Source organism: Anneissia japonica, unplaced genomic scaffold, assembly GCF_011630105.1.
Source record: "Anneissia japonica isolate Jap-2015-1 unplaced genomic scaffold, ASM1163010v1 scaffold288288_len553704_cov182, whole genome shotgun sequence".
NCBI classification, from domain to species: Eukaryota; Metazoa; Echinodermata; class Crinoidea; order Comatulida; family Comatulidae; genus Anneissia; species Anneissia japonica.
In genome coordinates this window covers 51,447-66,972 of record NW_022702993.1, presented here as the reverse complement: position 1 = coordinate 66,972, position 15,526 = coordinate 51,447, and the positions used below count along the sequence as shown (strand labels likewise).

At 36.2% G+C, this 15,526-nt stretch overlaps 1 protein-coding gene across 1 annotated transcript in view; it reads right to left on the bottom strand.

Annotated features, from left to right (window-relative positions):
• Window positions 1-12,487, bottom strand: part of LOC117104198 (arachidonate 5-lipoxygenase-like) — a 14,272-nt gene extending 1,785 nt beyond the window's left edge. The window contains exons 1-12 of the mRNA XM_033244909.1: window positions 12,435-12,487; window positions 11,769-12,129; window positions 5,792-5,915; window positions 5,178-5,222; window positions 4,877-5,002; window positions 3,466-3,563; window positions 3,040-3,157; window positions 2,317-2,412; window positions 1,629-1,843; window positions 1,105-1,364; window positions 651-742; window positions 187-363 (exon numbers count right to left, since the gene is read on the bottom strand). Of these exons, the coding sequence (XP_033100800.1) occupies window positions 187-363; window positions 651-742; window positions 1,105-1,364; window positions 1,629-1,843; window positions 2,317-2,412; window positions 3,040-3,157; window positions 3,466-3,563; window positions 4,877-5,002; window positions 5,178-5,222; window positions 5,792-5,915; window positions 11,769-12,127 (1,710 nt within the window). The 5' untranslated portion in view covers window positions 12,128-12,129; window positions 12,435-12,487. The remainder of the gene's footprint in view (window positions 1-186; window positions 364-650; window positions 743-1,104; window positions 1,365-1,628; window positions 1,844-2,316; window positions 2,413-3,039; window positions 3,158-3,465; window positions 3,564-4,876; window positions 5,003-5,177; window positions 5,223-5,791; window positions 5,916-11,768; window positions 12,130-12,434) is intronic.
• Window positions 12,488-15,526: the final 3,039 nt, after the last annotated feature.

Sequence of the window (15,526 nt, the reverse complement as noted above, 5' to 3'; positions counted from 1 at the left end):
GGGGTGTGAAAACAATAATAACATTGCACAATAGGAACGTATGATGCTATAATCGTATCGAGCATAGCTCTTCAACGAAAAGTTGTTTTTTTTCTCTCAGCTGTATGAAGAGTGACTGGTGAGATTCACACATGAGATCTACGCCTTTATATCGTATCGTAAAGTAGCTAATAAAAAATTATGTACCTTTGAAGTTGGCGGCGATCCCCTTAATATTGGTGAATAATTTGGCGGGAAGCCGTATTGGTCGTACTGACCAAAGTTGGTGGATGCGTGCCCACCACTGGCTGTGAAGATGATCGTAGTAAAGATATCAATGACCTGTTCTTTTGTGAGAATTCTACCGTCTGTACCTGGTACATCCTGGAAACAAACATGATTTTGCAGATTGTTTTACAATACCAAAAAGAGGCTATGGCCCTTGTATTCGTATTTCATTAAAACATGAGGCCACATTTTTTCCCCTTCTGTCATATTTTTAGTGGCTTGCAATGAAGCAAGTCATCCTTCTATTTAGAGTACGTACTGTATTTATACTTTGATTGGCTGTTAATAGTCTTTATACGCGTTTGTTATGCGTGACATTTGTTCTCAAACAGTTTGTTAAATGAGAGGCCTGCTATTTTTACCGTCCCATTTTTATAACTAACCTTAAACCCACATCCCCCATCTTCGATTGTTTTCACCAGCGTAGCGCGGAATCCTTGGAGTTCAAAATCAAAAACAATGTCATTGTTTGACGCTGTTAAAACAAGAGAGAAACTTAAGTAAGTCTATATTGAAACATAAGAAATCAAATTATATAACTTTTGAGATACTGTACAATAAAAATAGTAAATTATTAAGTGGGTATGTAGTACAGCGGTAAGGTATTTGGTTTCGTACCTTTCGGATACACGTTGAATGCTATTGCCATTGAAAGATGTTAATTTCTTAAAAGTATTCAAATTCGGGTGTCCTGTTTGACATTTTAGGCGCCTTCAACTCCATGGTTAAATTATTAGTAAGTCGACCAGAAAGATCTCGGAAGAGATCGCGTTAATACGAATATAAAAAGACTGACTCTCAAGTATATTATATCATAATAAAATTTAAGGTCCTTACGATAGTAGTGTTTGACGATGGTGGCCACGTACGTCTTGATAGCCTCCCATATGGGAATGCCGTCTTCGCGGTTGTAGTAATTTGGTAGAATCGAAGCGTCGTACAATTTCCTCTTCTTTAGATTTTCAGGAAAAATTCCGTCCTCTGTAAATGACCACACTTCGAAAGCTTTTGCTATTACCGCATGTGTGCCGTCAAGGCGCATTGAAAAAAGGGTATCGAAAACGCCACCTTTCGCTAAAAGTCTACCCAATCCTCGACTGAGATGGAAATTCAAGAAAAATATGTTAAATATAATATAACTTAACGATATGTTTCGGTTGTAAAAACGTGATCATTAGCCTTTGTGTTCTTTATTCCTTGTTAGATCCACGGCAACAGAAGGTTATTCCTATTCTTTATGCTACTTAAAATTAAAAGGATATAGGCCTATAATACTCTGCAACACCGGGATGTTAAATTATCAACAATCTAATGGATTCCAACATATTTTTGAACACTAATACAACCGTACCGTATCTCACCTATTTATAGCCATAACGAAGTGAAGATGTGGAGCAACTAGACGGAAAAGCGGATGGGACGGCGAAAGATTGCGATTTACGGCTACTGAGATGGTCTCTAAAATGAAGTGAGTGAGCGCAAGATGCGAGCACGCCTCGTGGTGGGATGCATCAGCGAGGTTGAACCACAGTTTTGCCATCATCCACGTGTACTTGGGATCGCTTGGTAGAAACACCTTGTGAAGCAATAACAAGAACCGTTAGATGTGAAATGATGTTGGTGATGGTGAATCTTTAAAAAAAAAACAAAAACAAAAAAAACAAACAAACAAACTTAAAGCTTGGTTCATATTAGAGCAATTTTAAGTCATTGACGCAAACGCAACAACGGTACCGTATACTACGCCTATTAATCTTGGTTCACACTTTACTTAAACGCATTATGCAAACGCAAGGAATACTTAGCGTCAATGCTTTATTGTAAACCAAGTCAAAAGACGCATTCACATTTGGACCGTGTTTCCGATGTGCTGAATGCCAAAGTTCTTATTCTTACACACTGATTCTATTTTCTAATCTGTTCGGTAGGCTTTCCGATCCGAAAATTCGGATTCGGTATGAATGCACCTTTAAATAAACTGTAAATTTTACACCGGCTTATAATAAATAGGCCTAATCATTCTATATTACTCTATTATGTTAACTTTACCGGATTATCAGAAGCTGCTTGTTGATACAGTTGAATGGCGATCGGAAGCAAGTCGTTATTGTCGTTTGAGTAGTAGAGCGCCATAGGAACTGTAATCTGGATTAAAATAAAAGACTCTTGGTACCGTATTTGTGCTGATTCTGGACATTCTTAGATAATCTCAGAGGGTAAATTTGGATTTCAACGTAAGTATCTAACTGTTAAACTAATAAAACGCGCAGCGGACGGTAGGATTGTCCATACTTGGTTACTTAAAGGATTGACAGCAAAAAAATGAACTCAAAGATTGATGATAGCCCTAGCGACAGATCTAATGAAAGCTCATTCGATGGCAGAATAGATGAATCAGTGGAAAGCGTTTACGTTGCTAGTCGAACAACATCATCGTAATGATTGTCATCGACTTCACCACGGTTGAATCATCATCACTTCTAGTATTATCGTCTGTATCATCACCAGACGTAGCCCTTATTAATGTAAATGGTATTAATTGTCAATATCACCGCAATCACCACCATAATCTTTACCATGATGATCGTCGTTATCACAAACTTCGTCATTGGCATCATTGTTGTCATCAACCTCTCCACCTTCGCCATCATCACATCAACCACACTCATCACTATGATCATTACATCACCGCCAACACCACCAGTAACAGTCCTACCTTTAACTATATCTATTACGCTTATAAATGGATCTTACTCGCGATAATTGACCTACGTTTGGTATTCCTTCTAAGAACTTGTGATCCACTATGAAAATCCGATTGTTTTGTAAGCATTCGTCTAATGTCTTTCCCTCCAGAAACGGTTCCACCATTTGTGATGTCACGCCGAAGCTAGGGGAAAATATCACATAGATAAATACATAATGTAGGCCTGCAAAATAAATTTCAAAGTCAGTTCTGACGTCATCACAGTACTTTTCCAATTTCCATGCGGACAATATTTCCTTTTTTTAATTACTCCGCTACGCTGCATTATTCACCGTCGCTATTCAAAATTTATTTCTATATTCGAAATTTTTATGTAATAATTTGAAATGTATTAAATAGAATTTGAATTCTGTATAATTATGTCAATTACATTTGAAAATTAAGAGCCATGGTGGCCTAAAGTAACGAGGTTTAGAAAGTATAAAACTTACTTGTTCGGTATTTCTGTACACAGTTGAATAACGTTGGGGTTGCAGCCGTTCATTGCTTGATTTCCGAAATAGCGATCGTTATCCCATCCATGCACAGCCTGCGAAAAGAAGAATTTGAATGAAAGTGAATTAGAGCCCCTCTGACCCTTGCTAACACTGCAGGGTTGTCTGTACTGTCGTAGTCCTACTTTGTAATAATCGTAGCACTTTCCAGTACCTGTCGCAATTTGTATCAAATTTGGCTTACTTTGTATACATAGCCTGTCACACTTTGCAATAATTGTTGTCGCACTTTGTAACAACGGTGATGTTAGAAACCTATGAATAGCCTTAAACCTGACCAGTAGGCCTAAGTTGTATTGAGATCGGTTTAGAAACCAAAACCACAGAAGTTTATTTCACTCTTATATGAAACTCGAAAAGATCATTGTAAGACAAAATTCCCGCCTTCCATAACCCCTTCTTCCCCCAACCATCTGACATTTGACGTGTCATCCTTTTCTGTAAGTTGCTAACTACAACATTTAGGCCTAACTACTACATTTTTTTTTATTTTACGCTACGATATACATTTGACCTTGTAGTATCAGTAAAAAAATCCCACAAAAATCTTTGTTTCAATCCATATAAAACTCGAAAATACAAGACAAAATTTGCCCTCACCTAGCACCACACCGGCCACTACATTCCCCACCACACCTCCTTTCCGATAGATGCTCGCCCAACGACTCACCACACCTCAAATTATATTTCTACAAATTGATTTGTATCAATCAAAAACCATGAAAGTATAGAAGGAAACACTTCGTAACATAGCCTGTCCCACTTTGTAATAACTTGTTTCATTCTATACTTTTATCAATTAAAAACCATAAAAGTATAGAATGAAACAAGTTATTACAAATTTAGACAAGCTTTATTACAAAGTGCGACAGTTCACTTTATTACAAAGTGCAACAGGCAGTTGTTACAAAGTGCGACTGCTCCGTTGTTACAAAGTGCGACAAGTTATTAAATTACAAAGTGTGACAAAGTGAGACAAATTTGTTACAAAGTGCGACAGGTATTACAAAGCGCGACAGTACAGTCGTCTCTCTCAGTGGCGGCTCTAGGGTAGGGGAGATGAGCTGTCCGACAGGGGCACTTGAGCTCGTAGGCCCAAGCTGGGGGAAGGGTTCTAGAGGGTGTTCCCCCTCCCAAATGAGATTTTTTAAAGGAGAGGAACCTCTGGATGACCAGAAATGACATTCAGACTGTGACAGGCATGTGTTGGCTTGGCGTGGGCCTATTTTTATATTTTTCTAGTCCGACTGTCCGACGAGCTCTGTCCGATGGGAGGGGGCTTGACCTGTCCGGTGGCGGGGGAGGCTTAAGCCCCTGCTGCTATGCTAAGCCTAGAGTGTTGACTTACCTCTGGCAGTTCGAAACTATATCTGTAAACATCTTCAATGTCTTTTAATGTTTTGAACGGTTTGGTCGTTAACATGATAAGTTCTGTATGTATTTTCATCCTCATCTTTGTTGACAAAATGAATTTCTAAAATTGCAACGAAGATAATAAACATTACATGGTAAAACAGTTAAAATAAGTACATCAGAAATAGATAATAGGCCTACATTATAAAGAAACATGCACATCACTCTATGTACAAGGGTAATTGATTAGAAAATAACATGTTGCGATAATTTTGTTACCGGTATGCACTACTAACCATGTAATCGGTTGTGAATGTCTCGTCGCAAGGTACATCTTTCACCTACAAAGAAACAAAACAAAAAAGTTAGGCTTGTCATTATTTTTATTCCAGTAAAGGCAATACATTTGAATGGGCCTAGTTGTTGTTGCATCGATAAAACATATTGGTAAATTGTCTGTGACGTCATATAAAGACGACACAGGTTGTTTGCACTACGAAAGAAGGTGACCAATGAAACATTTGTGTTAAAGCACAATGAGCGTTATTGCTGCGGATATTGGCCTATTGTAAACATATTGTATTACAAAAATATTGTATTATTAATATAGTGTCATTCACGAAGAACCTATGTGTAAGCTTTTCTTCATTCATGGCAAATAGTTTAAGTGAATTACAAATATTAAGACCAGACTTGCATGTCCTTAACACGAAATATAATCGGAGCTATCACCGTCGTACAATAACATTATTTTAATAATGCTTCTCTCCCCTTAAGCCTTAATGTAAAAATAGGTGCTTGGGCTGTCTCTTATACACATCTAGATGTGTATAAGAGACAGTATATATATATATTTTTAAAAAAACCACAATGCATTAGAAAAGCAATGAGAATGGGTATTGTAACTGACCTGTGCTGGTAAACCAGGAAATTTTTGATGAAATAAATATTGCAACCTCTTCATTTCAAGTTCTTTCTTTCTTTGAATATGATCGGGATCATTTTGAGGGAGAATGGAATCGTATCTTGACCACCTTAAAATATTTGGAGAACAATCGATAAAACGTTATGTTGTCAAAACACTGTAGCGAACGGAATTTTCGCACGGTATGACTCGTCGGTCTCCCACGCGGGCAGAGGGCTGCGATCACCAGTCCCAAAAGGGGAATAGCGTCCAAATAAGGGGAATAGCGTCCATTTTATAAGAACACGGAGGCTGAAATTGCTTAAAAATTAAGAACAAAATAAGAACAAATTGAGGCTGAGGTAAAATGTCAAATGAGGTTTTTGAAAAACCAAAAAATTATATCTGTACCTTATGTGCAGTAATGTAGGTGTGACCATGGAGGTATTATTGAGAAGATCACTCGAAAAAGCTATGCGCACGCAGAGCTATGCAAATGAACCAAGATCAAAGCTGCTGCAGCACATGAAGAACGTTTGCGCGATGCATTTGAAGTCCGATGTGTTCCCCGCCATCAAATTTTCAGCAGGCATAGTTTACCAAAAAATTGGACATGGCAAAATGGAGAGCACCTTCTTTTCTCGATGCGCACTACATACAGTCAATCACTATGGCTGCGCAATCGCTTCCATTTTAAAGCTGATACATTTATCTCTCATAAAATATCAAACATATTAATATTTTCCACCAAAAAAAGTTTCGAATTTAATGGAACATTTACATGACCTTTAAAAGTATAGTATATTTCAACTTCAGTTTTCATAAATTGGTCAAAATTCGCTAATTCTAATTTTAACAGATATTAATTAATAAATGATTGAGAATTATAATAAACTAAGTCATTTTAGGGTTAACAAGGGTTAACTATTCGAAAAATGAATCCAAAATCTGAGTATTTTTCAATTTTACGCTGCCTTAGCTTTTATAGTCGAACTAATCAATCTTTATAGACAGAATTATAGTGAACACAAAAGTAATATTAACATAAATATTTTACGGAATCCGTTCCTGAATTATACAAATAATAACGTACTAAAAGTCCGAAAAATCTAATCAGGGGAACATTGTTCATTACAAAGATATTTAATGGGTTAAAATCAAATGCTTTATTGCACAACTGCTCTGCTGGAAGCGTATAAATGCATGTCGAGTTGCTGTTGCCGAGTGATCTCCTTCTCAATAATACCTCCATGGTGTGACTATGTAATACCCCCTATAATCAAGTGTACTGTCATTTTGGGATATTTTACCAGGCCTTTTTTCAGGGGCAATTTTTCCAGGGCCCATTTTTGCTGTACAATAATAATTTTCTGTGTTTGAAAAGTGTGTAAAATAAGAAAAAATTAAGAACATTTTGAACCTGAAATCGGCCAAAAAATAAGAACACTGAGCCGGGGCAAAATTTTACTGGTTCTTATAAAAAAAAAAGTGTACAGCATTTTAACTTTACTACACTTTGGTTCACAGCCGTGAGTAACAATAGGGTCGGGGCCCTGTGACTTTCTGATGGATGGTTTATAACACCTGAACCCCACCATAATTGGGGCTGAGGTAAGAACATTTATTATTATGGCACCTCTAGATGGCCGCAAATGCACTGAAATTTATTTTTTCTCATTTTTTTTTATAACTTTGAAAAAATAGGGAGTGGGGCAGGGCAGGGCCAGCTTCCTTCTTGAATTCGCCACTATTATGTCAGTAGTTATAAATGTGAAGTTTAAGGAAGTAAATTTTTACACGATTGGATGACGACAGTGGTAATTTGAATATAATTTTCCATTAAACCCCCACCCCCCCCCAAAAAAAACACTTTTTAACAAATTTATTTGGCACGGGTAGGTATCATGCCCACCTCTCGCACCCTCTTTAATTCGTCACTGGATAAAATATGATGTAATGGGTGATAATTTTCTACAGTCGATGTATGCTGTTAAGTACCAACAAAGCTAGGTCATTGTTGGTAGAATAGCACTCGGGGCCATAGATGACTACTCAGTGTTTGACTTGATTACAATTTGGTAACTGTAATAAAGACTAAAGAGGAACGGGGGCGCGTTCGAAATATTTGTTTAATAAAATGTTATGTTAAAAAAGTCAACGACTAACATCAATTTATCGAAACCAATTTTCGATTATCGATGTGACATACATGGCACCATACTTTACATCGTATTAACTGTATATCGTATACATACATCGTATTATAATACACATCTTGCTGGTAAACCAGGAAATTTTTGATGAAATAAATATTGCAACCTCTTCATTTCAAGTTCTTTCTATATATATATATATATATATATATATATATATATATGACAGTTTTTACAGCATTACAGTAGTTATATATTTACAGCATTGCCTCAATACGATTTAGAGTTTATCTCTATCATTATATTTACTTATAAGAGGCATCGCTTATGAGATCTCGTCTTGCTGTAAATAGCTGATAAGAAGAGGGCGTATCATACTGATCTCTGCATTAAGGCCAAATGCTTTTTAATACGCATATGAGTGTGAAATATTCGGTTCTTCAATCGCATTCGAATTTCCAACAAAGCATCAATGGCCTAGTTGATTAAGGCGTCTGCATTGACAGCGGAAGGTCCCGGTTTCGAATCCCGTTTGGGGCACCTATTTTTCCACACTCGTAGATTCCTCTGTTTTAACGTTTAAAAATGTATTTATATATTTGCCGCATTAAAGCAAGACGATTTATAGTTTATCTCTATTATATCATTATATTATATTATATTATATTATATATATATAATGATAATATATATATATATATATATATATATATATAATGAGTGTAGGTTCCACGTATGTCTTGATAATATAAAATAAGTACGATTGCACAATGTAAAAATGTATAGGCCTACGTTGACGTTATAAGAAAGTATAATACATACTCCAAGTATTGAAATACACGCCATCGTGTTGGGATTCAATATTTCAATACTTGGAGTATGTATTATACTTTCTTATCTGAGATTAATCAGTGGACCTTTCGGTTTTTGACGTTATAGACATCAACATATTTTAATTCGAATATTTTTTCTGTGCTTTTCCTCAGCGTAACACGTATGATTAAAAAAGTCTTACAATCTAGCAAACAAGAATAAACAAATAAAGCAGTGACTGCAATAGATTATTAACGTGGATATTTTTTTGTATACGTTTTTACTTTGGCGTGCAATCGTACTTATATGTATATATATATATATATATATTATATATATATATTATATATATATATATGTTGGGGGGTGTGGGGGTGTATCTAGATGTGTATAAGAGACATATAATATACTCTTATAGATCTCTAACAGTCTAGATACATGCGATATTAGCGTTATATCAAAATTGTGACGTCAGACACGTTAACAAAATGAAAGGAAATTCTAAAGACGCTTGACTCACCACAACGTCATCGTGGTAAAGAGGTTTTGGACGTTCGCCATGTATGTGAAAGTACCCGGGTTGGAGTACAGGTGGAGGCTGTGTTTTTTTCTTTCCTAAGATTCTTCTGGAGTTACGTTGAAATTTATATTCATCATTGCATTATTCCGCTTGAGGTTTCTGGGTTTTTCGCATGCCTTAAATCACTTTATATAGGACTACACTCCTCTGAAGGGTTAAAATTGAAGTAATGGAAATGGTAATGGCTGTGTATATGTATAGCACATATTAAATAAAGTAAAATTTAGCCCAGGCTCAGTGTTTCAGGCTCAAAATGTTCTTATTTTGTTTTTTTATTTTTAAACACTTTTCAAACAAGAAAGTTATTATTGTATAGCAATATATAGTATTGCGTATGCACTGCATTGGTATTATATTGTCACGCTTACTGCATTAAGTTACATATAAGATTTGTTGGTTTTCTATTTTTTTCTTTTTTTAATAACAATAACTAAAAATATCATTAGACATTTTTCCTTAGCCTCAATTTGTTTTTTTTTTCTTAATTTTTAACAAATTCAGGCTCTCAGTGTTCTTATAAAATGTGTTCTTATAAAAAAAAAAGTGTAGTATGATTTGTTCTTATAAAATGTGTTATTATAAAAAAAAATAGTTGGTAAAGTAAATGTGTAGGCGTAAATGATATGCCTCCGGTTTAGGGGACATGTATAAACAGTTCCTCGGTGAAAGACATGGTGTCAGGTATAAAACTGAACTGTGTGAAGTTAATATAAACAAGAGAGGAGAAAAGAGGTAAACAAATCTAAAGTGTAAACCTTAGAGAGGTTATCTCACTGAATATGGCAAAGGTTGATTTTAAGCCTGTCAAAACCAAAGGTTGTAGCATAGTTTCCAAATGGAGCACATTTTGATTTACATGCTTTACATCCATGAAATAAGATTCTCTATCTGTTACTAATTAGGAACAGTACATGTCTGTTATTGAGTACCCCGTAACATAACAGTAGGTACGTTCACAATATCGTGATAAACTTATCATGATCTATAAAATATGATAACTTTAGCATGTTAGAGAAAACCGTTCATATAGAAACCATCATCATGATCTATTTATGCTAATGCATGCAGTGTTGCATGAAAACTACCAGAAGCACAACCAATGAGGTTGGGACCTGTTTAATAAATTGAAGGCTGATTGGTTGAATTCAAGCTCATGAATTAATTTATCACGTTAACCAAGGTTAATCATGATGAATCAACATGCTCCACTAGATCACAATAAGGTGATTAAGCTGAGCACGTTATTTGATTCTGGTTGGTTCACATAAAGTGACTGGCTTGATCATGACCCACTAGATCACGTTAAATTCTGAATGTGAACCTAGCTAATCACTCTATAATATCCATTCTTTGGAAAAATACCACCTTACAGTAAATTAATGTGTGAAATAGCCTTGAAGTTGTGAACAAGGACAACATAGCTGCAGACCAAGGCTTTAACATAGCTTATGATTAAAACAAAAAAGATATAGGCCTACCCCATACATAGTTCAGGGTCAGACAGTGATAACACCAATGTATTAGGGTTGACGCTGAAATCATAACCCAATCACAAACCCAATACTCTGAGACAGTATCGCACATCATGTATTCATTATTGCGTTGTTTCAAGAAAGACGATTACATGGAATGGATTTACCTGTATATATAGTTAAACTTCATAATAAGAGGGGGATAATAAGAGGGGGATGTGCCGGAATTCAAATCCTGAACCTTTTGCTGCCTATGCAGGAGGCCACTGGGGCTTCATTAACAATTCCGAAGCAACTGGTTTTTAACACGCTTGCACATGCGTGGAATCTACGCAAAAAACATAGGACGGTCACAGTTGAATGAACCTGTCCTAGAGGGTAACGTCGTTGCGCAAATCAAAATCCCCATTCTTAAAATTATTACATTGACTTGACACCATTTTGACATTTCCCTGTAAATATGATTATTTATAGAAAATACAGTATGAAGTGATGTGAAGGCAATTTTGTCGATTGAATGTTAGTAAAATGGTGGGATGCTGTAAATTACAACAAAGACTGACAACTTCATGTCAATTAGTCGATATTTACATTATCAACGAAAACATAGGCTCTAATAATGTTTATATTGGTATTTGTTTTAAACATTTGTCCTACATACTTCAGAGCTGCAATGCTACCGAGGCGAGCGCCGAAACAACGCACTGTTACAGTCATCATCACTGTCGTCATCCAGTCGTGCAAAAATTTACTTCCGTAAACTTCACATTAATATACTAAAGTAACAGTGACAAATTCAAGGAGAAGTGTCATTTCTGGCCATCTAGAGGTGCCATATCATAATTTTTGCCTCTGCACAACCATGGCGGGGCTGAGGTGGTAGTGACCCCCCTCCGCCCTATCTGCGACAGTCATTCCCCTCTATTTCGAATCCCTATATCCACTAATGGGTAAGTATCGCTCACCTTTTTCTCATACCACCTGCAGTAATCCACCTGTTAATTGGGAATTCGTATATGTCCTCCCTTACATTGTCTCGAATCATAATCCACTCAACGCACCAATCGTTTTTGCCTAAACGACGATCTCGCCATAGTTCGACTTTCGCTATTTCTCCAAAGTCTTTCAAATTTATCGGGAAAATGTTCTGGCCCCCCTTTTCTAATTCCTCACGAAATCCAGTGTCGATTTTATAATCCTTGGACCGCTTTCCATCTCGGTTAATCAACGCAATGTGAACTCTGGCTTTGCTGCCTGCCCCTTTCCTCTCTGAAGTTTTCACGAGTACTTGGTAATCGCCCTGTTTTGAGGTTGTGTTCCCCATATCTGGATACGGATCCAATCAAGACGGTTAATTCATCTGGAGTGGCCTACCAGGCTTACAATATTAGATTTTGTACTCTACTTCCTTATGCTTTTTGTTCACTTTTTAGAACTGGATTCTACAAAGGAACTGTTTCGCTTTGACATTGATAGATATGGATGTTACATTTTGGAGATGATTGAATTACGTCACGTCACGGATCAATTGGGTCTAACTTTTAATCGATTGGTAAAGAGATAGGGGAATTCCATCATTCATTTATTTATTTTCTTCAAAAGGCTTTGCTACAAAATGAAATAATTGTTACCTGTCGTAAACCGGAGCTTGAAAATTACAGTTAGACATAGTTACGTAGGTTTATTCTCTTCTACCTGGAAATGAACGTTAACATCTAAATTAAGTTACGATTTTGAAAATCTGCGATTCTTCATAAAATTAATTCCTCAAAAATTTATTAAAATCATTGAATTACACATTTAATATAGATAATAAATATTTGAGAAAAACGTATGTCCCCACCGATATTCGAACCCAAGACCTTCGGTTACATTATAATGTAATAATAAGATTATTAACTTTTAATGAGACGGTCAATAATTATAAGATTCATTAGTCATACATGCATTTTCCTAGTCATTAGGGTCATTTTTATCTCAAGTTCACATAGGCCCTTATTCAAGAGTTGCAAGTCATAATGATTATAAATCCGACAATACCGGTACAGAAAATACTAAACAATTCAATTCAACAAAGCATAAACTAGAAAACAGAAACGTGAGTGTATACCATTTCAATTGCTATAGAAAATCGAAATATCTGACAGGAAAAAAAATCTAAGCATGGCTTAGTTGTGAAGTAAATGTATAACATATCGAGACACTCAATCATTTATCCTAATGAAGTGAAGTAAATCGGAAATGCTACAAAGCAAATCAATCGCCCGCGGATACATAAAGGGGAAAAATAACAATATACGGTAGTTGAACACACGTTTAAACTCCAATAGAACCCCTTTTTACGGGGACACCTTCGGGACACAAACATATATTCCCAGGAATGTTGAGGGTTGCCAAAGTGCGAGCCAGCGAGTCAGCGAGTCACCCAGCGAGGCATGCAATTCATGCGAGCCACGACGGAAATTCATGCGGGACGTGTAGGCCTACCAACAGTGCGAGTCATGCGAGGCACACAACATTTCACGCTAACAAACACTTGTGCAATTTATAAAACAATTACAAATGAATTAACTACTTTTAACAATTTTTTTTTTCAAAAATACAATGTCCAGCTATCCAGACGTGACTTCAAATAGGGCTAATGAAGCTATGTAGCCTAATATTTATTTTCACTCACACTGCCCATTCGCCCCATGCATGGAGGGAGAACCTTATTTATTTTTCACAAAATGAATATACCAACAAAAACAATTAAAAAACATGAAACCAAAAACAATTGAAAGAATAAACGGCATAATTTAGAATGCATAAAAAACTAATAATAATTAAATGGGTAGCATCCTGTGATACCTCATGTTTTAAAACAATTAATAATTTCATAGTATTTATTCAAATAAACGCCCTGCTTTGAACAAACTCCCCCTCGAATAAACGCACCCCACCTCCACCCCACCATCCCGAAAAAATGTCATTAGGAATAGACGCCGAGCGTTTAATTTTTCGAATTGTCTCTCTAAGTAAATATGGACGGATGAAATGGAAGCAACATCATTTTCAACATTGAATTAATCAGTGTTTTACCCTAGTGGAATTAAATTAAATTAACTGCTAATTAGGATTTATAAGCCATGCGGTATATTATAATTATTGTATTACTCTATATATAAACGTCACTTAATTATTTGATTGCCAAATATTATAAGAACAAAGGTATGATTAACAATCAAATTATAACAAATCAATGCATTTCGGGTGTGGTGAAATGATGGGAGAGGATGATGGAGCTAATCGTGGCACATTTTTAGGGAGTCTATACTGATAATAGTTCGTGGTTATGGTAATCCTCAAAAGTATAGAATAACCCCATAATATTTTAATATTCTATTCCTCTATTACTTATTTATTAATCTCATAATAAGTAGTGGGGATCAAGGTACTTGTAATAGAGTGGGCCCAGGGAGGGACCTCGGCAGATGGAGGGCCTATACTACCACAGCCCCACCGTGGTTGGAGCTGAGGTAAGAAAATTTACTATTATGGCACCTCTAGATGGCCGGAATTGACACTCTCAGACTTAAAATTTAAAAATAATTTTCTTTTTTTCTCTCCAATTTTTTACAGTTTTGAAAAATTTAGGAGGTCCCGGGCCGGCTGGGCCAACCCTTGAATCCACCACTGCTGATAAGTCTAAGAACAATAACATAAGTTGTAATTATAATTATCATTAATTATTATTATAACGTGATTAAACACGCAAGTTGGTACGACTCGGCTATTCAGAATTCAACCCTCTTCGTCTGTCACCCTCTACTGTTCCTGTTGGTTTCGAGGTTGGCGAGGCCTCGTCGGGACTCCATTCAATATTAGACTCTGCCAGGGATACCGATGGGGCCGGGTTGAATTAAGTCACTTTTTGAAATGGTTTGATTTTATAGTATTACTCGATGAAAAGGTCATATGAACATCATAATTTATGTTAAAAATTGTCATTGTCACTTTTACGGCTTTAGCGTGTTTTAAGGTGCTTCGCACTTTTGGTACAATACTGCAGCTATACTTCGTCATGCCTCGCATGAATTGCACTTGAATTCGTCACGAGGGTAGATGGTTTGCATGAATCGCATGCCTCGCTGACCCGCAGTTTGTCAATATCCGGAATGTTCCCTGAATAGTGGTTGGCCGACTTTAACAGATATTCTTTCTTTCATTTCGTGCCCGAAAAAGTGTCCTCTTAATAAGGGTTTCCCAAAGGAGGGGGTTCTACTGTATCAAACAGTCCACATGAAAATAGGCCAAATTTTAGAAATATTTGTTCAAAAAGCATTTATATGTATCCTGCTGCCACCACGGGCTTTTAGACAGTGGTGGTCTAGTCATGAAGAAAACCTCAAAGCTCTAAGTACTAACAGTACCGTACTGTGATCCTACAGTCAGATGTAAGGACTAAGCTGTCTTCCAGGGTTGAGCATCTCATTAAATCATCCGTGTTCAGATGGTACTACTCTAAATATATTAAAACTAAATTCAAAATAAATATTTTTAATTTTGTTATTTAAAGCAATCATAAGTTGAGTGTTGTTTCAATGTAATGTTTTTGTAATCTATTCAGAATGGTGCCTCAGGGATGTATCCAGGATTTTTTCTGGGTGGGTCGTGGTCATAATTTTTTGGACCATGTGATTAAAATGTCAATACAAGTTTATATATATATATATATATATAT